The sequence below is a fragment of the Corvus hawaiiensis genome, chromosome 8, assembly GCF_020740725.1.
Source record: "Corvus hawaiiensis isolate bCorHaw1 chromosome 8, bCorHaw1.pri.cur, whole genome shotgun sequence".
Classification (NCBI taxonomy): Eukaryota; Metazoa; Chordata; class Aves; order Passeriformes; family Corvidae; genus Corvus; species Corvus hawaiiensis.
In genome coordinates this window covers 10,058,223-10,083,454 of record NC_063220.1, presented here as the reverse complement: position 1 = coordinate 10,083,454, position 25,232 = coordinate 10,058,223, and the positions used below count along the sequence as shown (strand labels likewise).

The 25,232-nt window shown below is 39.3% G+C and overlaps 1 protein-coding gene across 2 annotated transcripts in view; it reads left to right on the top strand.

Annotated features, from left to right (window-relative positions):
• SHOC2 (SHOC2 leucine rich repeat scaffold protein) overlaps positions 1 to 25,232 on the top strand; it is a 65,699-nt gene that overhangs the window by 1,303 nt on the left and 39,164 nt on the right. For both annotated transcript variants that reach the window (XM_048311356.1, XM_048311358.1), the window contains one exon: positions 22,881 to 23,815. In XM_048311356.1, the coding sequence (XP_048167313.1) occupies positions 23,113 to 23,815 (703 nt within the window). In that variant the 5' untranslated portion in view covers positions 22,881 to 23,112. The remainder of the gene's footprint in view (positions 1 to 22,880; positions 23,816 to 25,232) is intronic.

Genomic DNA, 25,232 nt, shown 5'->3' with positions numbered 1-25,232 from the left:
TGTTGTTCTTTTTACCCTCTAAACTGTGTGTGTATGTTTGTTTGGTTTTTTTTTAAATCACTAGTCATTATTATATACTTCTATTTATAAAATCAAGGGCTTAAAGTAGGTGGTGGTCAAATTAAATCACACTTATTTACAGCCATATTTCAGACATATGTTGTATGGTGATCTTGATATAAACCTAGTCTGGTTTTAGGAAAGATTTACAGTATCTTATGAATTTGTTATTACACTACTGTGCATACATTTTAGTTTTAGTAACACCCTCATCCTCTTAATTCCCTTTGAATGATTTGGATTTGACTGTTTTGTTTTTCTATGCAATTATTCTTTGCTGTGGACGAGTAAAATGGGAGATTATTTTACTAATTTGAAGCCGTATTCCTTTAACTTTAGGTTGTTTGTCAGCCATCAGCATTTCTGCACGTGTGGCAAGGCAAAACGTGTATATTAGGCAAAACTAATTTTATATGTAACCTTGTAATACACAAAGATGATTCCAGACAAGGCTCTCCTTGTGTCGACAGCCTTCCTTTGAGGAATACCGAGGAACCCTCAAAGAGGATGCTGTGTTCTTCCATGTCCCTCTATCTACTCTTTCTAGAAACAATGCCCAGCATTTTTTGTTTGGGCTGATGGCAAGGGAGGGTCGATGAACAGTGCTGGTTGCGAATAGCTGCTGTTCCCGGTGTAGTTTTTCCTTTCCAGCCTGACATATCTGTAAGGCAGGAGGTGCTGGGAGGGGCGTTCCTTTGTTATGTTGACACTTAAATCTCACTGACGAGTGTATTCTCCTCCAGGAATTTCGTGTGACTGAAGGGATTCCTTCAGACGAGGAATATTTTCTCCAGCTGTCTTCCTGCGCTGTTAGCCTATGTACAGAGATTAATTGCTTGGAAGATAACTGCTGTGCGTGTGCCCTTTAGGAAACCCTTGGATTGATTGTGACTTGGCTGTGGCTTTCTAGAAAAGCATATTTCTGCTGGAACAGTGTGTGTGTGGCAGTCCTCGCTTGTCACCACACGAGCCGCCACCTGTCGACCTGTGTCCGGCACCCTTGAAATAGGTGGATGCAGGTGCTTGCATGTGGGCATGGTGCTCGTGCGTGGTAATTGAATTACGGCTGTCAAAGCATCTTCTGCATATTCGGAATGGGAAGGATCACATTCTGTGATTCCTTCTTGGCAAGGCTGAGGAAGCCCAGTAAATAACAAAGCTCTGTTTTGGGAAGGTTTAGTATGGTAGTAAGGAAATAAAACTGAGTTAATAAGAGATCTCAGTGGTTCCAAAACACCATTGTGGAGAATTTGGGTGGGTGCTAGGAAGGAGCCGTGTCTCTCTAGGAGCAGGTTCTCCTTCGTGTCTGAGGAAAGATGAAAACTTGTGTGCGCAGGAGGGGAAGGCAGCGTTGCCCCTTCCCATGTCCCACCACAGCCCCCGGGATGGCTGTCCCTGATGCCCACCTTGCCCCTGCCCTCCCCAGTGCCTGGGTTTGAGGTGTCCAGGAAAAGCCGGTGCCATGTCCTCATGTCCAGCCCGCCATACCCTCCCGTTCAGCTTGGCCAGTGGCATTTCTCACCCAGAACGCTTCGAGGCTCATTGCTTTTGATTTTATTTTTCAGTGGTGCTCTTTTAATTGAAGCGAGGCTTGCTTTCCGCTCTGTCGTTGTAGTACCTTGTATTTATTTTTGCTGCATGCAACTGCATCTCAGAGGAGATATTTCTGTCTCTCTTTTTGGTGGGTTTGTGTGTGTGTGAGAGGGCTGGGGAGGATGCAGTAGTGAAGATTAAAAAGCCAGTTACAACTGATTGTACAGACAAAAAGAACTCTCCTTTTCGTGGAAACTGTACTGGCTGACATAGTCTAGTCTGTTTGATAGAGTGGTCTTGCTGTGTTACAAAATGGACCAGGATAAAATGTAACAGGTTGTTATAATAAGCAAGGTAATGTTTGCAGTATTAGCCATTGACCTTAATTTGCTTGTTTATTGTTGCATTGCTTTGCCTTGACTCTGTTGTGAAATACACATCACGTACTATTACAAATCTGGGAATTCTACAACATCAAATTCGGTTCAGTAAAGGCATTTTCAGTATATCCGGGTCTCTGGATGAAAAGGGAATTTTAATGACTAAGAATTTTTTCATCATTAACCTCCAGGTAATGTATTTTTTTGTATAGAAATTATGTACAGTTTCTAATTTCTTTTAAAAAAGTAAGTTTGTGCCGCGTGGTGATTTTAGATTGTTTTAAGATTGTCACGGTTTAAGAAGTACTTTATCTGTATTGCTCTACAGGAGAGATACGTGAGAGATCAGAGCCCATCACATAATTGTAGACATGCTGACTGGTGTGAGGATATATTAAGAGGCTGTGAATTCATGTGGATAAATACTGGGGTGCACGGTCAAAGAACATTTTAAAACAATCTGGCTTGCCTGTAGAAAAAAACCATTTGCCTGTACACTTGGTTCTTTTAGTATTGTTTTACCATTCAGGTGTACGTGTTGAAAAAAAAAAAGGCAATACTTGAGTCTGTTAGTTTGTTTTTTGCTTTCTCTGCAAAAGCATAGTCTGTTCTCAGAGTGGATGTATGTTAGATTGTGGTTTGCACGCCTGCCTCCCTTTCTGTCACAACAAGTGCTGGAGAACATTTTTTTTTGCCACAGGAAAGTATGTACCCGTTTTTAATTTATTATTTTTTAGCCTAGTTGAAAGTTTGCTGCTGTTAGTGGTGGGGGGGTTTTGCCGAGAGGAGCAGCCCTGGGGACCGAGCTGTGCTCCAGCCCAGCTGCTGTCTTGTGAGACATGAGGTTGGTGCTCGCGTTAAATGGGTTGTAGCTTGCTCTCACCTTTGCTGTGCTAATCCCTTATACGCTTTTGTGCCCAAGGACGCTTCATATTCTAAGTATGAACAAGAGGTATGGTGTGATCCAGCAGACAGTATTTCCATGGAGCCCTGTTGATCCCGTAGATATTGTATCCGGTTCAGTGGACCTGCCTACCCTGTGGTCGGAGTCTTTTTGTTATGCATGCATCCTAATTGTTCTTTCTGTCGGCATTGTGCGCAGACTGAAGGGGCTGTGCACCAATGCAAATAGCCTTTCTAATACCTTCCGCATTTGCATTATAATGGCTGCATAAATATTGCAGCACATCTCAATTCACTCACTGCTTTGACTGCTAGGCTTTAAAATAGGTTCTTTCTGTAGCACAGATCTCGTTCGTGGTTGGTATTGCTTTGGAGAGGGGTTCTGAAGTGCATCCTTATTAAATAGTGAGGCTTGTTTGTGATGAGGTGCAATTTTAACTTAGCCATGTTCTAGTCTCCCACTCCTTTCAGCCCACAGGTTGATACATGCACTTGGAGGCAAAAAAATTTCAAGCTTGAGCAGTTTTTCACCAACTATTTCTAAACTCACTATATTTGGGGTTGCAAAACATGTTTGCTTGAGATTTCGTTTTGCATTAATTCCAGAAATCCTATGGATGTCTGTGAGAAGATTTTCTGCATAAGGAATGTGAAACCATTGTTTTGGTGCTGAAACATTTGTTGACTTAGTGAAAGTGTCGATACAGGGATGTGACTGAAAGCAGACACTTTTTGGGAATTGATGGCAGATTTCCATCACCTATCTGTCAAAAGTTTGCTTTACAGAGTTGTTAAACAGAACAGTGATTAGTATCACGTACTTGACTCCTAGTGATTAATAGATGCATAGAGACTTTTCTTGTGGCTATAGACTTGTTATTAATGTAATGTGTCAAATTTTGGGAAGGGTGGTACATGAATTATTATTTATATTTTGTGGCTAATCAGTTTTAATCCTAGGGTTCACTCTGTCTTACGTGGTTTAGTGTATGAAAACTGCATCAAGAAAGGGATGTTTAAATCAAATGTTAGGGGTTTTTTCTTTTAATATATCTGGTATCAGTAGCTTGTCACTCTTCCACTTGTTTGCATGTATTAAAGCAGTGTGAGTTATTCAGGTTAAGGATATGCAGAATGATCTTGTTGTGAATTAAAATTACAAAAACTGTTTTCTGAAACAGTAAGTGATAGAATTGCGAGAATCCTAAATTTACTTAAGACTTCTGTATGATGATTGATGATTCACTTACGTATGAAGTATTCTGCATAGTGCTGCAAACAACATATATTACTATAATACAGTACTTTTAACACTTATCCTGTCAAAAAATTGTGTCTATTAGAAGTTTAGAATAATTATTTATAGTGATGGGTATGAAAATGCAAGATTAAATAATGTTATGTAAAAGAATAAAAATAATCTTGAAACCCCAATACCTGTGAACACTAAACTGTAGTGTATCTATACTTCATGTACAGATATATATGGATTTTAATTACCTATTAGATATTACAGATGACGTTGTTAGTACTTCAAAAAATATGGCAAAACCTCTTTAGGATTTACTGTTGTTTTTAGCTGTGTTTTCAGTGTCTACATCCTAATAGGAATTAGTATTAAATCAGAAATTGAAGAGTTTCATGACGGTTTGAATGGTCGCTACAATCCATTGGTCTAGCATATTGTGTTGACTGGGAAGAAAAGTAAGTGTATTTATTACTTTTATGAAGAAATACTTGACTGGCAGCCAAAACAACCAGGGCCCAATATTTGTTTGTAGCCGAGGTGCAGCAATGATAGTGGGGAGTCAGGCTTCTCTCTTTTCCTTTTCCTTTCTCTTGCCTGTGCTCCAGCTATCTAAATCTTGGCAAATAGGGGATTTTGCTTTCTCTTTGTTATGGGATTTCTGTCCTGTGACTGCCAGTAGTGGTAGTCTGTGTAATTGTAGCACGTGAACTGTCCAGTCCCCTATATAATAAGATTTCTGACTGTTTTAAATTTTTTTTATGCTGAAAGTTATGATCTGTTTTGTAATACACAGCATTAATAGTGGTTATTCAGAATTGTCCTGGGAGGAAATACTCATGTTGTGTCAAAATACTTAGAGCAAAAAAAAAAGCTCTTTTAAGCTGTCTTTTAACTGTTGCATAGGTACTTTTTTTTTAACAAAAGAAAGCTATTCAGTGTGTCACAAAGCTTATATTGCACAGTAATGAAGGTTGTAGTAAATCTGTAGATAATTAGCTAAAGCTCTGCATACAGTGCAACTGCAGGTGCTGAGTAAAGTGCATTGTGCCATGGAAAGGTTCAGACTTTTAGCTTTGGTCTTATTTGTTTGTTTGTGTTAGACCTAATCTAGCATCATTCCATCCTCATTAGAAAAGAAATTAAAACACCTTATAATCTCTCTCAGTACTTCTCTCCCAACTCAACACCCCCCCATCAACCTGCAGCTGTCCAGGGCAAAGAAATAATTGAGCGATCGTTATTCTCTTCATTAGATGAACAGATGTATTTCTGAAATTGTGATGTTGGAGTTTTGTGCTCTGTTATATTCCCCTTCCCCCTCTACTTCAGAAAAGCAGAACTGTGCTTTTGTTTGAATTCCAAGGGATAACTGCCCAGCCAGGAGTCTTTTGCAGATTGCTGCAAATACCAACTCCTGTTTAGAAGTGTGTAGTTACACGGAGTCACTGTGTGTAGCAGAGAGAAAATGACTTCACTAGCAAACTATATGTCTCCTGGAGGCATCAGGTGGCTTAATACGTAAACAAAAGTCCACTGCAGTCAAAAATAGATCTATATAAAAAGAAATAATGGAAAAAAAAGTGACCTCCTAAACAAGGAAGTGAAGGGCTAACAGAGAATCCATCTGTGTAGTCCTGCAAAATGCTTATCACAGCAGAATGTGAAGGACTTAGCATGAAAACCCATTTTGCTGTTGCTTCTGATGTAGCACATTAGAGTACATGACTTTTAAAAATGTTTAATGTAGAGAAATGATTGTACAATCAAAGGGTCTAAAGCCAAGAAAAATCCTATATAATATGCAGAATTTGGAGTGATTTGCACAAATTTCTTATTGAAGGGATGTATGGGTTAAATGAAGCCTCAGCTCAAATATTCTTGCGAATATGTTCAATCTGTGACAATTGCTTTTCTAATAGTTCTTCAAATGTGATGGCTATTGTTCAGTACTTACAAAACCAAAAATATTACTTACTTAAGAGAATTTTATAATACTGGCAGTTGCATAAGCTTTATTGAATTTAAAATTCTAGATTGCTCCTTTTTGTGAAAAGGGAAATTCATATTAATAAATAGCACAAATTAAGATACCTGGGAGCTTGTTTTTGTGCAGCAGATGTTATTTCGGTAAGTCCCTCCAGTTCTTTTGAACTCTCTGACAGCGTGTGGATGATCACAGACTTCAGGTTATCATATTTGTTTTTCACGGTGGACTACATACTTGCTTTTTGGAATACTCAGTTATTTGGCAGCTTTGCTTTTAGCATATTGTGTGTGACAGGCCTAGCTAGGAGGGAGCAGAAGTTTAAATATACCTGTGAGTTGTAATTCAGAATTTAAATACAACAAGCTGGATTTTTTTTTTTTTCTCCGTGACTTCATCCATAAATTTGTTTTCTGTGTTTTGGGTCATCATTAGGGACAGTAGTAATTTCTCTTTTCTCTTCCCCATAAGAAGTCTTCAAATGAATGTTGGTAGTTGTTTCTTGCGTTTAGACTGTATCCTGTCTTGTCTTTTAAAACTCTCTTTGCAGTGCAGCTCTTCGGAGAAGCCCTAAGTCATACCCAGATATCGAGCTTTCAGTTACACGCTCTCACTGTAGTATCATGTTTTCTTCTTCTAAACTGAGATGCTGTTTATTGAACCAATTAGCTGCTGGGTGCAAGCCAGAACTTTCTCCTGAAATCAGAATTAATGAATAAACAAATTCTGCTGGAAGGATTCCTGTTCTCACCGGGCAGTGACAGTTAACGCGTGACAAGGACACGGTTCATGTCCTGTCACCTCAGTGCCCATGTGTGTCTTGGGTCTGCAGTCAGCCCTGCCAAAATCCACAGGGTAAACTGAGTGTGGATCACAACGTTCATATCGTGTATTTGATGGTATGTCTGTCTTGGGCTGTTTTTGAACCCATTCCAGCTCTTCTGTAGTCAGCAGATGGGATGCATACGCCTTCATTAACAAGCAGTTAACTCCGCTGGTAGGACTGAATTTTCATCACGCTCCGGGTCTCTGACTTGGCTCTTTCTGCATTCCAGCTCCCACTGTTTGTTCTGCTCTCTCTGAGAAGAAATCGACAGGAGCGTTACATGCTCCTGCCCTCCTGTGGTAACGAAAACCCAAATGTTTTTCTCAAAATCAGGTTGTGTAAAAATAAAAAAGAGAGAGAGAGGAGAACAAGGAACTAGTTTTTCTCTTCTGGAGCAGCTGCTCACATCTCAAGATGTGCATTTGCCTTTGGTGAAGTGTTCTGCTTCAGAAGCCCTGAGAAAATCATAGTTATTTCTGAATTTGCTGTTGCAGTATCAAAAAGATCTTGTAGCCTTTTATAGTTTTGAATAAACTTTCTTGCCTTTATATGTGATGTGCACTATCCCTTTTGCATTAGAGTAGAGAAATTAAGACACACAGGGAAGATTTTCACCAGCAGCAATGGCAGTGGGATAGCTCTGCCTTCCCTCCTGTGAGCCACTGGGACCTGAAACCCAGTCCCAGGATGTGGCTTGGAGATGCCAAGCTCACCATGGTTGAGAAACAGAGGTGGATTCCAACCCCAAACTCCTCACTCCTCCCAGACAAGTGCAAGGTGGAGCAAGGCAAATGGGCACAAAACCAGGACTGCAGTGAGATCTCTGTTGGCAGTGAGAGAGCAGCATGTTGGCCACAGAGAGTAGTGTGTTACATCTTCGAACGTGCAGTGTGGTAACAAGTAGTCATGTGACATGAAAGGATGCTGAAATGGTTGTAGTCTTTATGTGACCTCTTGTTTCTTTAATGATCCTCTGTATTGATAATACTAAAAGAAAGGTGCTCTCATCTTAAGCTTCAAAGCTCATGGTGTGTATCAGCTGTGGACATACATCCTCAGTCTCTGTAGGCAAATCTTTGTGTTATTCTCAACATGTAAGTCTTGGAATGAGAAATCTGTGTTTGTCACAGCTTTCAGTCCTGTGGTTTTCAGTGTCTACTGAAACTGGTTTGTTTTGTTTTTTTCCACTTAAACCTGCTTTATGTTAGCGGGGAGACTTTCACAGTTTGCACGCTGTTGGTTCTCTGGGCCAGCTTGCTGTCTCTTTCAGAAGTATTTAATATAAACGAATCAGTTGTATACCATGGTAATCTAAATGTATGCTTGAGAGCTGCTTCGACTGATTTTCTCATTTCTTTGTACCTTTACAGCGTGATTTTTTTCTCCCTCTTGGTCTTTGAAATGACATAATTAATAGTTGAAATATCTTCCAACAAAAAGAAGTGGTCCAGAATAAATTTTTGTAATCTTGGCTGTAAATGTCTTATTTTGTGACACAGAAACAAGTTAATGCAAGGCAAAAGGGTATACAGAGCATGAAAGCTACTCATTGCTACTGCTTGTCTGTATTCCCTTATCCTGAGGTAACGTGAGGTATCCTGCCTTCGTTCATCTTAATGCACACATTCAGGTATGTGTGCATGCCTGAACTTTCTCCAAGTAACTGGTATACTTCCATCACTGTTTGGAAGTCTAGAGGTATAAAGCTTTCTAATAAAAGTCAAGGGAGAGAGCATGGGAAGTTTGTAGGTGAGTGCTACTTTCAAATTGCTGTTTCTAAATAGGAATTAATAATGATTTGAACTTTCTCATGCGCTTTTTCAGTGATAGAGCAGTGACTTGTATGTCACATGAAGAGCAAAAAGTTCTGCTTGGATTGTGTGTGGCTGTAAAAGCTCATGGACTGAATTTCAAGTTGTCTAGGTGCAGAGTGTAAAATTAATGCTGAGACTCTTTTAAATCCCTTCCTAAAGCCAGTTTTCTTTCCCGTTTAAGCAACTTTCTCAAGCACTGGAGGGTGAGATGGGCAACAGCCCTGGATATATCTTAGTTATGATTTTTATGTAAATTCAGTGTTGTATAGCCTGCTTTATAACTAAATGTAAGAATAAGGAACTAACTAGCAAGTTTTCTTTTGTGGGGTTCCACTCTGATGGATCTTCCATAAGTACTTCAGGTGTTTGTATATATTCATCCACTACAAATGTGCTGCTCTTCAGTTACGAAAAAATTAATGGGGAGAACCTGATTAATAGAATAGAATTAATGATGCTGGAAGCGTTCTCTTCACCAGTTTTTGACCACTTTTCAGGTAGCTACTCCAAAATAAAATTTTTATTGATGCATTATAGAGATGATAACTCTAGAATCCCTGCATTTAGGATTCATTTGGATTCTCATTTTCCTTGCTGCTGAAACTCCTAATTAACAGCTAGTGAGCACTTAAGTTCTCTTATCAGTCAGATGGGGGGAACTGGTTGTATAGTCCTTTTTCTGACCTCATGTGATCATGGGCACTTTACATCCAAGGCTACTGTTTGGTTTTGATTATTAGTGTATTACTAACCACTGCCTAGTGCTTGCAGCCAAATGTAAATAAAATATCCCAGCTTGAATAGCAGTGACAAAGGAAAGCTTCAACAGGTGATCACAGAGCAGGGTAAGTAGCCAGTGCAAGGAAATGGTTCTTTTAGGTCAAGCTTTTCATTTGCCTTTAAGGGTCACTTTTCAGTATGAGGTGCTCTGATACGCTGACATAGTTGTAAATATGTTATTATAATTATATATGTATATACACATACATACATATAAAGGTAGGGGGGAGAATTACTTTGCACTTTGTGAAGTTTATCAAACTCACTTGTGGCTCACTTCCAACTTTATTTTGGTACTTCTGGTGATAGCTAGTGGTGCTTGAATAAGTAATGTGGCTTTTGTGCAAACCTCCTAATATTTGAAACAATTATCTAGAAACAATTATCTAGAAACAATTATCTAGAAATAATAAATAACAAACGGAGGGCTCCTGATGATAATACAGATGAGGAAGAAATTTTAACTGGAACAGATGGTATTTTTTCAGCCTAAATTGGATTTGCTGTGTTATCTCCCTTTTTTATTTAACATTCAGTCTTTTGTATCTCTGTTAGCAGCTTCTATATATATTGTATGTGCAAGCATGACTAATATGTTGGAGCATGCAGGGCAGCATGGCTTGGAAGCAGTCCACAGGCCAGAACTGCCTTGCAGGGCAATGATTTGCTTCCTTTTTCTAAAGGACAGGTGGAAGGGCTATTTGGGCAGTAAATACTTTGACACTGATTTTTTTCTTAGATAACACATTGTAGTCCCATCTAAACATAGTGGTAGCATGGCTAAAGGATGGAGGACAATTTTCTAGCAGGTTCCTACAGTTATGGTGTGTTTATAAATATGAGAAGAAGTGGACCCGTAGAAGCATCTCTTGAAGATACCACATTCTTCTGGAGAGAGATGAAGAGCTCCTGGATCAAAATAGTAATTTATTGATAAATGCTGGAAGTAGGAACGAGATCGTGCTGTGTAAGATCATGCTGTAATGCAGCCCACAGTGATGAGTCTGAGTGTTGGCAGGGATCATCTGGCCTGGATTTAGTAATAATGTCGTTTGCTCTGTAAAATAAGCTAAAAGTTGGTTGTGAGAAAAGTGAGCGGTGAAATAGTATCATCTGCACAGATCTGACATGAGGAATTTAGGAGTTAGAGGACAGCACACAGTGTGTCAAAAACAGAGGCTGTGGTTCATTTTCTCTCAGTTGTGTTTCCAACTGGTAGTCCTCACAAGAACGGATCAAATTTAGCCTTAGCAAGCAAGAATCATTTAAAATTAAAATTTTCTTCTTTGCATCATGTCTGAATTTGATCCCCATAGGATGCTGATCTAATATAAAGTGATTTTATGTGTATATTCGTTTTTAAAAAATTGAAAATTCATGTTTATAGCATTTAAATATAATACTAAGCCAGTACTGACAATTGTCAGACTAGTTATGTTACTCTCTTAAGAATTACAGAAGCTTTTGGTTTGGTAGGAATTTGTGCAGTACACTCAGTGATATTCAGCTCTTCAGATTGCAACTTCTTCTCTACCTCCTGTTTGAAGAATTATTGTCAGAGAATGTAAGAAGGGGAGGAAGGAGGAATTGTGGGGGAGAGAAGCTGCCCCTGTTTGCACAGCCTTTTGTCCAAGAATCACAGGAGCTGGGGGCTGCCAGCAGAGAGGAGGTTTCCTCATATACATGCTGATTCTTTAGCCCCAGCATGGGAATAAAAGACTGGGTGTAACTGGCCTGTTTCCTGCCTTGCAGCAAAGGGAGGGATGGAGCAAGGCTTGGGATGGGGTGGAGGAATACAGCTCTGGCATATGTTGTGCCTTGCTGGGAGGATGCCACTGGCCATGCCCTGTTGCAGGGGTCACAGCAATTTAGGTCCTGCTCCACGCATCCTCCTTACCCAGTTCTGATGTCCTGCCCGTCTGTCTGCTGCTGCTCTTTGGTTATTCCTGTCCATTGTCATACTTAGAGTTCCTTGCAGCCTGTACCCAGTACTCCTGTCTCACTTCAGGTATGTGCTGGTGGTTTTCATCTCTCTTTTACCTGTACTGGTGTTTGCTCTCTTTTTTTCATCCTTTATGTTTTCCTTGGAAGTGTCATTCCTGTGATTTTTCTTCCTTTCCCACTATTTTGAGAATGGTTGAGTAAAAAAGGTGCAAGCGGGTAGCAGGTATTAGTAAAAATTAGTTAATCAACTTCTTTGTTAAACTAATTTTTATTGTTTTGTTTTTAGAGTGTCAGGTACCTCTACAGTGTTTCAGTTTCTTCTTTTTCCTTCTGTTCGGGAGCTCTGTTCTCACGTCCTCAGATATTTTCCTTGTATCCTCATACTGTTCGTATATAAATATAGTACCCTCATTTTGAACATATTGTTCTGGAGCATATTGTCGTACTAAAATTTGTTCAGTCCTTCAAGTCAATTTATGAGGCTGTATATTTTTTCTGAGCTCTTTCTGCATATGTCTAATAATTTTTGGATTATACTTGGTTTGAAAAGGACTCACTGTCTTTTAATCTGAGTTGGTTCAGCTTGTGCAACTCATGTGAATGTCACTTAGGTGGTTGAAATCCTCCTCTCCTGCCCTGTGCATCAGTGCAAAAATTGAGGCACCATCACTTTGTTGAGCTGTTTGTTGGAGGTTGGGTGAGTTCAGGGCCACTCTGCAAAGAGCTGAGAACATCCTCACCTCTGCAGGTCAGAGAGGAGCAGATGTGGGCAATCCCAGTGCAGGGAATCCCCTGTTCTGAGCTTGCACAGTTCAGTGCAATCCTCTGGTCCATTTGTTCAATGCAAACAGACTCTGCAAGGGACAAATACCTGGAGACCAGCAGGCCTGGTGAGACACTGTTGTACCTGACCTGCTGTAGAGGTTGCATTTTAAATGCTCATAAACAGTTTCTTGCTGAATTATGTAGACATTTATGGCATCTCTTTCCTGTCTAAAACACAGGGCAATGAGATGCAAAAATGTCACTCATTATAAATAGGCATATAGTTCAATTTTGATTTTAATTTTGTTAGGATAATGATATGAACTATAGTGTAGCTCTAAGCTACCCTGCTTTTTCATCAGGTTTTTTTCAGATTTCCATTACCTTATTTAATTTTTTGGAAAGTTGTGAGGTAAAAGGTATTGTTGTAACATTTATACAATATTGTTTTATTCAGATTGCATCTAAATTTTTTCCATGACAATTTTCTTGTTAGCACTGCTGCTACTTTCTACTTTTGCAGTACACAAGCCTTTCAAGTGTGCTAAGAGTCTATCACTGAGTTGATTTTTGACAAGCAGAAATCATGTTTTTCACTGCTTCTAGGAAAAATGTAATTGAAGACCTTTTGGGGTTTTTTTTGGAAGAAAAGAAAAGGATGCCTCATCTGAACAGATTTTGAAGAATCTGCTTGGAAGGGATCATAGTGGTTTTCTTTTTACTTTTTTTTTCCTTTTTTTTTCCTTTTGAAGGAAAACATCTTGTTCCTGTGAAGAGACCCAATTTATCATGTGTTTTCCAGAATTGTTAGTATATATGAAATAATGTTTTAATCAGGCTCAAAGTTATGAGCAGAATGGTATTCAGTGTTGTGCCAGGCTGGGGCTTTGGTGTTTTGTGCATCAGGGACTGTGACAGTGGGGGTGAGGAGGAAGAGCATTCATGGTAGATCTGGACATTTCATGCTCCTTCACAGGAAGGTGAACAGAGCTTTCTTGTCCTTGTTTGCTTCACTTTTATCTTCTATCCTGGAAAAGAAATCTCTGGGATCATCTTGGGGATCTGTAAGAATGGGGATGAACTTGCAATGAATTCAAATGCTGTCATTTTTGGTTTTTTTCGTAATGCTAATACATTCAATGTTGAATGGGGAAGAAAACATGTAAAAAGCTAAATAAAAATACTCTTAAGAAGTTACGAAAATTAAGTTTGCAATATAAAGCAATCAGAATTAGGTAGGTGTGAACGAGACAGCTTCAAGTGCTTTAGGTGACCATACTTGTCAGTGTGTTTAATATCTGTCACTACATGCTTTTGCCATCTCTAAGACCCCTCTTTCAGGCCTTGTGTAGGTGCAGGAGTGGTGCCTGTTGGCTGATTATTTTCTCAGTATTTTTATGTCTGTGATGCTCTCTTGTGTAGAATTTCTTATCAGCTGCTTCTTGCCCATCACCGGTGCCTGCCCACCTCCCATCCTTGTTCTTGCTCCAGCTCCTGCCTGTTTCTCAGCTTGCCTGTGCTCCAGGCAGGAGCTTTTTCCTCTGTATGGCTGCTGTGACCCAGTGGAAGGCGGGGAGGACAGCAGGAGGGTGTCTCAGCTGAAAGGAAAGGCCTGTTTTGGCCCCCCTGGGATTGACTTGCTCTGTGGGAATGCCTTGTATCAGAAGCTGTTGGTGTTGAGGAGGTGAAGCAGGCTTAGGGTGTATGAAATACTCAGACCTTTGTTACCACAGGAAGTCCTCGTAGTTTTCTTATTAGATTTTGAGTGGCCAGGAGTGGATATATGGTGAAATTCACTGTGGCACCAGACATTTTAATAGATTTGAAGTCCCTAATCTAAACTAAAAATGCCATAGTTACGAAATTGGTGTTAAGATTACCTTCAACTTGAACAAAGCAACGTGCTTTTACCAGCTGTTAGTCTTGCAAACAGCTGAACCAAGTAAATTATCTTACCGTTTCCCTCTATTCTTATGTTCCCTCAAGGCCCCTCTCTCCAATCCCAAAACAATCCAAAAAACCCTAAGGGCTGGCAGGCAGATGCTGGTAAATGTCAACTTGAAGGAGTGAAGTCTAATACAGATCAATGTGATTGAAGAAGCCCTTGCCACAGAGCGCTGACTGTATACAGGGCTACCCGAATCACCTATAGAATGCATCTGTTTGTTTCAATAATACTTCACTGCTTTATGTCATTGTGTTTAATTCTGTTATGCTCAATGGGGGAAAACAGTTGAAAGTTTTGAAAGAGGCTTGGGAGCAATTTTGTTCTTCATCACCTCCTCAGGGTCTGTAATGAGTCTACATTTCCATGGTGCCGTTAATTTGCAAAGTTCCCCAAGGTATTTCTAAGTTACTCTGGCTTCTGCAGCTGTGGTTGAGCATCATTTCAAGCAGTGATCCAGGAACATGGAATCCACTGGAACATGGTGTCCATTGGAATGTGGTAATCTGCTTAACCATGTGCAGTAATGCAGCACAGGAGGATGAAGACAGGGAGGGAATAATGCAAATTCCAGTTGAAACTGAGTGGGCAGAATGCAATTAACCTCAGAAATGTAGCAGTTAAAAATGAGACTCCAGCTGGCGTGGGCACACATAATACAGGAAGAATACCATTTCTCTTTGACAGTTTCTAGTTCTTGCATCTGAGTACTTGGATGGCAGAAGTGGTTGGTCACATCATGTTTAGGCAAATGATTGCTGGAGAAAGGAGATGAGAGTATTTTATCTAGTTAACTGAAACACAGCAATTTCTTTGTACTCATGTTCTATATATATATATTAACTTGGCCTGAATCAGTTTACTTTCACCAGGTAAGATGCATTTATCTGAAAGAGTCAGATTACAAAACCAAACAAAAAAAACTTCACTGGAAAAAAACATTGCTTAAGCAGTAGGGGGGGGGGGTGGGGGGGGAGATGTGTAGATATTTTTGACTTTCATTCAGAATATTCTACATTTGTTTTGGTTTCCTGTAATATTTAAATATATAATGTAAACTTGTGGAAAAATATACCATCATAAAGAAAGAACTCTAGCTGATCATTGTGCAATTTTAAAATAAATTTAATTTAATTTAGTTGTAATGAAGCAGAAACGTACACTTAGAGCAAATTTGATGCTGATTGTGATTGTTATCTTTTCTCTGGGAAGGATGCTGATCTCTTCAAGGAGCTAGTTGTTTTCTAAGAACTGGTCAGATCCAAAATATGTTAATGATTTTAAAGATGAGGAGATGCGTAATTGGAAACTTGTGGGTAAAGTATTTTTTTGGACTTTGACAGACACTTCTGTATCTTCCAAACTCACAATGTTAGTTGAAAAGTAAATGTTACTGCATATTTCCTTTTCAATGCATTAGTTATATTTAAACTAGGTGTTCAATAAAACAAATATGTCCAGGCTTTTGTTATCTTAGCTGAAGATCAAAAACTGCAAATAATTTTAGTTAAAAAATAAAAAAATTGAAGAGAGACCAGATATTGTTCAGTGCTGAGCTGCAGTAATGTAGTTATTGTGGCTTTGTCTGCTAGAACATGGAAGATAGTCATCAATTCTTTTTGTGTTCAGAATAGTGTTAAAAATACATTTTAAGTTGTTTTTTAGATAGTTTTTTTTTTTCTTGCATAGTGTTCCTATGCAAAATGATCCAGTGACTTACAGTCACTAATTATGGTCAGAAAATTTGAGGGACTGAGAATCATCCAGCAGTGAACTTTGTGAAATAGTCATAATTATTACAGAAAAGCATGTTGAAGAAGGTGAGCAAACTTACTGCATCAAATTCAGAGGTAAAGAAACGGAGAACTGCTACAATGAACAAGATTTTTTGGTAGATAATTCTGTGTTGCTGTTAGGGACCAGGGTGGGATGCTACCCTAGATAGTAATTGAGCAATTTTTGTTTAACTGTGATGGGATTTTGTGTGTGCTTTGTCCCAATTTCTGTAGGGTCAAAATAACTTAAATTTGTTGATAATATAGATAATTAGTAAATAATGTGTTCCTCTGTTGTTGCTTTGTGTGTTTACTTTCTCTCTTGCTTGTCATTCATGTTTTGTTTCCTTTTTAGTAGGTTTTGTTTTGATAAGTTGTTTTTATTGCTCAGAGGAAATGATGAATGAATGAGAAATATTTGATGCTGGTTTGTAGTTTGTATCATCGCCTTTGGTGGGACCAGTGCCACTTTCTGCCAAATTTGTAACAAAACTGTGTGTGGCAGGTTGCTTCCTGTGTTTGTAGGAACTGTTGAGGGATCTGAATTGTTGTGTCTGTGTGGTGGTAATAGTGAAATTCATGTTGGAAATTAGGTTTTTGCTACAAGTGGGTGATCTTTATTCAAAGGAGGGTATTGGGTGGGTTGGGAGCACTGGCTCTTGCAGAAGGTCATATGCCACTATAGATACAGAAGTTGTATGGTCACAAAAATATGAACTGGGTTTTCCTGGGCTAATATATCCATTTAGAATGACCCCTTTAAGAGATATTAGAACTGCACTAAATCTGGGAAATTTGTTTCATCTAGCAAGTTAGGATTTTCAAATTTCATGTATTATGCAGGATTACGTAGCCTGCTGATACAGCGAGTTGCCATGGAAATGGAGACATGCAGCTCAAAAGGTACATGCTGGGGGGCCACACATGCAGAAAGTACCTTTTTACATATTAAAATAAGCTGCTGCATGGCGTTAGCAGAATTCTTTGCTCTTGGAGTCTGCTTCTACAAAAACACATAATGGTATTTTATAACTTGGCTGAAAAACTAGTGGGTTTTTGTTCCTGCAAAGGAGAAGAAGAGAGAGTGCTTCGTAAAAGTAATGTTGGAGTGCACAGAATGAATCACAGCCTGTGTATTTTTGTACTTGCTAGGTGAGTTCAAAGGCAGGGCACAAAAGATTATTTCTACCTCCTAGGAACTTAAGGCATAGACGACTTTCTGTCTGCATCGGTGACTTTCTGTCTGCAAGTGTGGAGCTTTTTTGTCCTGATAGCTCTGGACTTTGGTATGTGACCTGGCACTTAGTGCAGTGAAGTACTTCCACAGACAGCAAAGCTGGTGACCAGTGGGTGAAAAGACGGATTCCAAAGCTTCAAACCCAGCAGTGATGTCTATGTGCCTGCCCATTTTCCCTGGAAGGGCACGGCTGTGTCAGAAGCTGGGATGGGATGTCCTAGGAGATCTGCCTGGTTCTGCAAGCACACAATCAACCTCCAAAATCTCTAGAAACTCATTTGCTTATTTATAGTAACTCCGGGTGTAATTGCACATGAGTTTGTAATTAGGTGCCTATAGTTACAGATGTGCTTGGAGATTTAAGATGCCACAAGTGAAGCGTAAGGAAGCCCTTAGAGATGGTCTAAATGGAGTTGTTGCCCCCTTGGACTGATGTTTGTTCAGTTATTCCCTCGACCCCCAGGTTTTGCTTGAATGTGAGACGGGGTTATGCTCGGCTGTTAAGCAGCCGTGGAAGCAGCAAACGGTCAGGGGATGGTCTTGGCTGCAGTCCTGAGGCAGATGAAGATGTTCTAAAGGGCTTGGTTGGGCTGTCAGGGCCCAGGACTCCTCCTTACCCAGCTCCACAGGCTCAGGCTGTGGCTGCAGTGATCAAGCCGCTCCCTCAGTGTGAGAGGGGATTAGGGTGAAAGCTGTGCCACATCCTGGGGTATTGAAATGAGGCTAAATTGGTAGTCTGTGAACTACCATCTGCTGGCCATCCACTTAGAGGACTGAGATGAATTTAATGGTCAGCCTTCTCTACTGAAGAAGCCAACCAGGGTAGCTGGCACGACAAACCATTACAGTATTAGTGCCTGCTGCCATTGAGAACCCTGTACTCTGGAATAACAGGTTTCTTCCCAAAGAAGAGAAGCTGTCTAGCTGGCATATTTCAGGCTTTTGTTGAGATAGATGAGGTGGTTTTTGATCTCTGGTGGACTGATGGCTGGTTTGTTCCTGTGCTGTCTCCATACCTCTGAATGAGGTTTTGTGTTTAGAGGAGCTGTGCAACCGCTGGTGACTGATTCAGCAGTTTGCTCCCAGCTGGTCCGTGGTGGCTGCAGTGGCAGAAGCTGAAATGCATTTATGCAGATGAAAACTCTGTAGGTCAGATGTTTGAAGCTAGCAAATTGTAGGAGAGAATGTGCTTTGTTTGCAAGTGACTTGTTGGCTTAAGCTATTTGGGTTTCCAAATGAAAGTAGTGACTATGGTGGTTGGGGTTTTTTTGGGTTGGTTTTTAAATTTTTTTTTGCATATGTGGTATTGAGAATGGAAATTCATTGCAGCCACTTGGTCTAAGCTTTAAATTTCATCCATTGCTTATTGATGTGTTCATCTTTGTGGTGTAGTGGAATATGAAATGTTTTTGATCTGTCCCATGCTGCTCTAATTAAAAGGTAAATACTTTTAACAGCGTAGGATTTTTTTTTTTAGTGTGTATTTGTTTGTGAAGAGGTGTTGCTGCAATTACCAGATCGCATTTGAACTCTGCCTTGTCAGTAAGAATCACTTAGGGCTGACTAATCAGAAACACCTAGATCAGAACTGCAATCTCAAAATATTTTATTTTTTATTTTGTAGTAGAATAATTGTCTGCTTACTCCAGAGGGTCAAATATGATCTGATTCTTTATTTCTTCAACATGTTTAATATTCGGAATGATCTTATGCTGTTATTTAGGTTGAGAAGCCCTAGCTGTGGTGTGGGTTAAGTTTATTATGATCACAGAACAAAGAGAAAAATCATTCCTATTGTGATACAAAGTTATACATGTAGTAAAAAATTTTCTTTTCAAATGCCGGCCTGTGTGTCTCCAGCTACATTGCTGTTTCCATTGAGTGTAATGTGTTACACTTTAGTGAAAATGATGCCTTAGATATTACATGCTTGGAATATTAGCAATGTTCATGGTTTGAAGTGCCTGGTTTGGCTACTGAAACACAGAAAGGGAACCAGTGAGGGTTTAGGTGGAGCTGTAAAGTGACCATTTTGTAAGATGACGTGCCACGATGATTTTCCTTTGGCAGAGAAGACCACTGTTGGTTAGCCTCATCACTTGAGAGGGAAATGTTTCAGCTGTGGGAGACTCTTTTATTTCGTTTAACGATTTCTTTTTCAAGCCGTGTCTCTGAACTCACAGGAAACTTTCATATACTTGCGAGTCACAAGACACTTGAACGCATCCTCTGGGAAGTGAAGGACTGCTGGGAGTAATTCAGGGAACAGCCTTTTCTGGGGGGTCCCACTGCTTTGCTATAGTGGGTAGGAGACAGTTAAGGCTTTTACAGCCTTATTTGAATAGCAGTTGGCTGAAATCCTTTATCTCAAGCCTCATACTGTATTAGATAGTGACCAGGAAACATCGGTATTTATATTGCCAAATTGCAGTGATTAGTTTAGAGTTATTCCTAGAATTGCATAATGTTCCTACATTACCACACTTCTAATAAAGCATTTATTGCATAAATGTTTTAGGTTGTATTTGTCAGAAAAACTGAACTCTTTTCAATTACTTGTACATATTTAAAAAAAAAAAAAAAAAAATCATTAAAATATACCAGGTCGATATGTTACTCTTTTCCAGGCAGTAAGGAAGGTGATACAGTTTAGGCTGAAGTTGCTTCTGTTTCTGAATTTTCATCAGTTAGAGTTGACAGAAAAAACTAAATACATCTGGGTTATGTTCACCAGGCATCAGGAGGAGTGAATCAAAGCTCTGAAGTTGGTTATTTATAGCTATTTACAAATATTTTACTTAAAAGAAAATAATATTCCGAACAGGGAAGAGATTATTTTCCTGAACTTCTCTGAAAGTTTTTTTTCCCTCACATACTGTGCCAAGCAAGAGTCTTATTAAATTTTCCAAGTTCTGCAGGACATAATAGTTAAATGTTTTTATGTCAATTAATACTGACAGGAAGTCGGTTTGAACAGCATTGGAAAATGGAAGTAGTTGGCAGAACTAGCTAATTTCACTGAATTTCCTTTTGCTAAAAATATCTCTAAAAGAAGCTCTCCTTCTGAGATACAATGAATGCTTGTTTGCCTGTAGTTTAGAATTGATGGTGACTCTTGTCCTTTAACTAGAAGGGCTTGAAAAATATGAATAACCTTTTGAAACATATTTAGCTTCCCCTGTAGTATGTGTAATTATACTCATGCCCAAAAGTTTACATACATGTTTGACTTGATGTATGTGAGTAACTCCATCAGCTTGAATGATCTTCAATAGAGATCATGTAGAGCAACTTACGTGAAGTTGAGCATTTAACTTCTTTTTAGGTACAATTAAAGTTATTGCTAACAAAGACAGTGAAATGCGTGCAGATTATTTGGAGCGCTTGCACTGCCAAGCTGCTTTCAGCAGTGCTAATCTCCAGCAGTCTTTCCTTTCTGAGGCTCTTTCTAAACCTCCTCCAGCTGCTGTGTGCATAAGAAATGAAACAAATCTCTTGGTGGGTCCTAAATTTGATTAAAATGAAAGCTCAAGAGAGCAGCAGCCCTTTGAGTATTTCACACTGTTGCAGTGGGGATCCGTATCCCCACTGCAACATCACACTTCAGGGCCTCGATGAGGAGCAGTGGCTGTTCTGGCACTGCTGCCCGTCTGTGTTGTGTGTATTATCGGAATTCAGAAACTGTGTTTGTTCTTGATTCTTTGTGTTACTTTTTCATGATGAAAATGTGTTGTCAAGCGTTTCAGGCTCCCACCCTTTACTCAGCTGTGTTTTTGCATTGGGAGTCATTACATTTCCTGTTACTGGCGGTTTACAAGCATGTGGATTATACATTGCTGAGAAGGTTTAAATATAATCTAGTGAGGTTAGTAATCTTGAAGATAGGTCAAGTTAATGGATGGTGTAAAAGCCATGTGGAAATCTTAAGGATACAGTAAAGAACTGGCTTGTGCTGCTTTAGAAAACTCAACAGTGCAGAAAATTTCCAAGTTAAAAACTGTTTTTGCTTGCTGCTCCTAGCATTCAGCCATGGTCCAATACGACAAAGTTGTCCAGAACACAGAAACTGGAGGCAATGTTGGGATTTTTTTGTGTGGTTTTTTTTTTCTTTTATTTTTCTTTGGTTTTCTTTGATTGTTTGGCGTTCATTTTTTGTTTTTTGATATTACGGTGTTTGTAGCACACTTGGTGATGCTGTAGCAGTAATGAATCAGGGTGAAGGACTGGAAGGCACCTCCTGAGGCAGGTTCTCTTTTGAGCTTGTTACTCGAAAGAAATTGTTACTAAACAGCTTGATTTGCAGCTGGGGTAAAGTGCCTTGTCCTTTGGATCGTCTTTAAATAGATTTTCTTTACCTTTTAAAAAAAATATGAATGAATATATATCTATGGAGCAAAGTGTGCAGCTTTGTGTTCTCCATGTCCATGTTTATATTTGAAGGTAAGCATACACAACATGACCACAATTAAAAATGGTTACTTGAGCTTTGCTAAAAAATGTTTGTATTTATAGTACTTGCTGATGGCTTAAGTATGCAAAATATTATTTAATTGATTTTGATTACAAGCTTTATGAACTTATGCAGAAGCTGGAATGCAAGGACAGTGACACAGCTCCTGTGGATGTTTTAAGAGTATTTAAACAAGGTGGCTGTGAAACAAAGGACCTTTCTTTAGTCATGGATGCTGCATATCAAAGCTAAAAGGTGGACTAATATGCAGACATGAAATTATTGTTGCCATTGATTGTTTATTTCTCTTCCACAAATTACATTCAAAAACCTCTTCAGAGTATTCAGAGTCATGAAGTTCTTGAGCATGTCGTGTGTTTTGAATTGAAACATGAAGAAAAGCTACTTTCCATGATGCATGATGATTTTGTAAAAATGGGGCTTTACAGGTTTCAGACATCTGTTCACTTACTAGGCTGAATTTTAGTCATTGAGGGGGAAAAATCAAGATAAGGTAAAGATATATTGTGTCCTACTCCCAAGAGAAATTTGTTGGTAATTTTGCTTTTCTTGAAGCATAATATATTATTTCTTCTGGGCTTTCAGCTGACTTTTTGATAGGTTTATTTTAAGAATCCTTGTGCTTGGTTCTTCAAAGGATGTGAAGCTGGTGAGAATGTTCTGCTCCACATTAAAAGCAGAGACCTGCGGTTCAGAGCTGGTCAGGAGAGAGATCTCAAGGCAAAGTGTTTGTGTTACTGTAGCATATTAGATTTCACTGTAGATCGAGCTGAGATTCTTTTGTGCTGAAAGAATAAGCCTGTACAGGTTTGTTTGAAGAGGCAGACACTTAAAATTATAGCAGGTATTTATTGGCTGATTGGGCATTGAGAGAAGAGAGAATATTCATTTTGATGACCAGAGGGTTATGCTAAGAACTAGGTAAGACGTAAGATGGTGTCTCAAATGTAGTACCAAAGGCAGTATTATGTTTAAGAATTGTAATTTTTCTTCCCTAACTATACTAATTAGTACAGTTCTTGTACCACAGTGGGTCTTGTGAGCAATATGTGTAGTATTTTTGGTTTAGTCTTGGGTTTTTCATTGACATTTGAACTGAAGGACGAATCATTAACCTGAGTTAGCGAGCACAGGCTTGATGTAGAAACACTCAATATTGAACTGGAAGTTTTATATTTACACTAACTTTGGCTTCTCTTCTCTCTGTGTTCCAGAAATACTGATACGGAGCATTTGACCCAATCTCTACAGCTGAGTCTCCTGATAGTAGGATTAGGAAAGAGTGCCTTCAGAACCAATATGTAGCAAATGGGTGCCACACCTCTGAAGCTCCTCCCTGGGTTCAACACTTGTGTGTTTTAAGGATCCTTGTTGCCTCAGCATTAAATTGTTCTTGTGGACTTCAGAAACTGATTTCATGCAGTGCTTGCTGAACGTTGAGTCACCATGAGTAGTAATCTAGGAAAAGAAAAGGACTGTAAAGAGAAGGATCCAAAAGTCCAGTCATCAAAAGAAAGGGAGAAAGAGGCCAAGGCCTCTGGAGGATTTGGGAAAGAGAGCAAAGAAAAGGAGCCTAAGACCAAAGGGAAAGATGCCAAAGATGGAAAGAAGGACTCCAGTAGCACGCAGCCTGGGGTAGCTTTTTCAGTGGACAATACGATAAAAAGACCTAATCCTGCCACAGGTACTCGCAAAAAATCCAGCAATGCTGAAGTGATCAAAGAGCTAAATAAATGCCGGGAAGAGAATTCTATGCGCTTGGACTTGTCCAAGAGGTCTATACACTTGCTTCCATCAGCTATCAAAGAGCTAACGCAGTTAACAGAACTTTATTTATACAGTAACAAACTGCAGTGCCTACCGGCAGAGGTGGGCTGTCTTGTGAACCTGGTGACACTGGCTCTGAGTGAGAACTCACTCACCAGTTTGCCTGACTCTCTTGATAACTTGAAGAAACTGCGCATGCTTGACCTGCGGCATAACAAACTGAGAGAAATCCCCTCGGTGGTGTACAGGCTAAACTCCCTCGCCACTCTGTACCTACGCTTTAATCGTATAACTACTGTGGAAAAGGATATCAAAAACTTGTCAAAACTCACCATGCTTAGCATACGAGAGAATAAAATCAAACAACTACCTGCTGAAATTGGTAAGTGATTGTACTGACTGAAAGTGTGATGCTGTTTTTACGTTCACTTTGCAGTTCAGTTATTTATACATAAACTGTCACTTTTGCGACTGCACTTCTTTAAAACTATATAAAATTATGTTCTTGATCATATTGTTCCACTGTTAGCTTGAGAACAGTCAATACCTTGTATATATGTGTATTTTTTAAAACAAAAAAAGCCCTTTTTCTTCATCTGTCATCTTAAAATCAGATGTATCTTGTGTTCATCTTTGCTTTGTGCTTTCACATATTGTGCGTTGAGAGCCCAGATGGTTTAAAAAAAAAGAGATACAGGGACATTTTTTATTTTAAGATTTTTTTATAAATCATTTATGAACTGTTCCAAGTTATAAACACATTATGGGCATGCTACAGAGGGGTGTGACCACAGTAATACAGGGTGGAATAAGTAGCTACATGCTATTACCATGAGCAAGCTGTTGGGTGCTGTAACAGTTAATAATCTAAGTTAATGATTTGTGCAAGTCTCTGCCTTTTATAAGTCATGAATATATTAATACATGGACTCTGAAGTGACCAAATGTTGTATACATGGCTGAAGATTCTTATGACTTTGTAATGAATGTGTTTGTTTTTCCAGACATTGCCACAGAAGTTCAAAAGATGGTGAAACAGTATGAAAGTGCCTTATTAATTTAAATGGTTTATTAAAAAAAATGTGCTGGACTAGCTGTATATCAAAAACTTCTGTGTTGTTCCTAATGCGTTCTGCTTCATGGAAAATGTCTTTATAACACTGTTCAAGCAATGTTTGAACAATGTGTGTGCCCCATAAAAGTGAGATTCTGTTCATCAGTAGTTCTTTTCTATCACCAGTTTTTAAAATGCAAGCATAGTTTAGCCCTTTTTGGAGGTGGGGGAACATAAACGTCACAGAATTAAGAAATTGCTTTGACTTTCTTCAAGTGTGAAAAAAAACCTTGTGAAAGCCCTTGTAACACTGTGAGTAATAATTCCATGCCCTGTTTCCAAAAGCTGCTGTGAGACTTTCTCCTGTTGTCCAAGCCAGTGAGTGTGTTGCTACTGAAGTGGCCACTCTGGTCAATAATTTTGCAAAGCTTGGGAAATGCTCTTTGTATACCTGACAGATCTTTCTCAAGCCAGCAGTGTTTGCTCTTTATCTTGCATGTTGATACGAAAGATACGTAAGATAACGTGTTCTTGATGGCAGGAACTACTGGACATGCCTGAAACTGCTAATCCAGCAATGTCCTGTACAGAGAGCTTTGTCCGGGGTAACAGGAGTGAAGAAATGCAGTGGTGCTTCCAGCTGTTGGTGTTGCTGGGGATGGATTCTGCTGGAGCCACAGGAGTACCTTTTGCTAGGCAGGAATGAAATGGTTGATGTTTTCTGATCCACGTGGTTTTTGAGTTG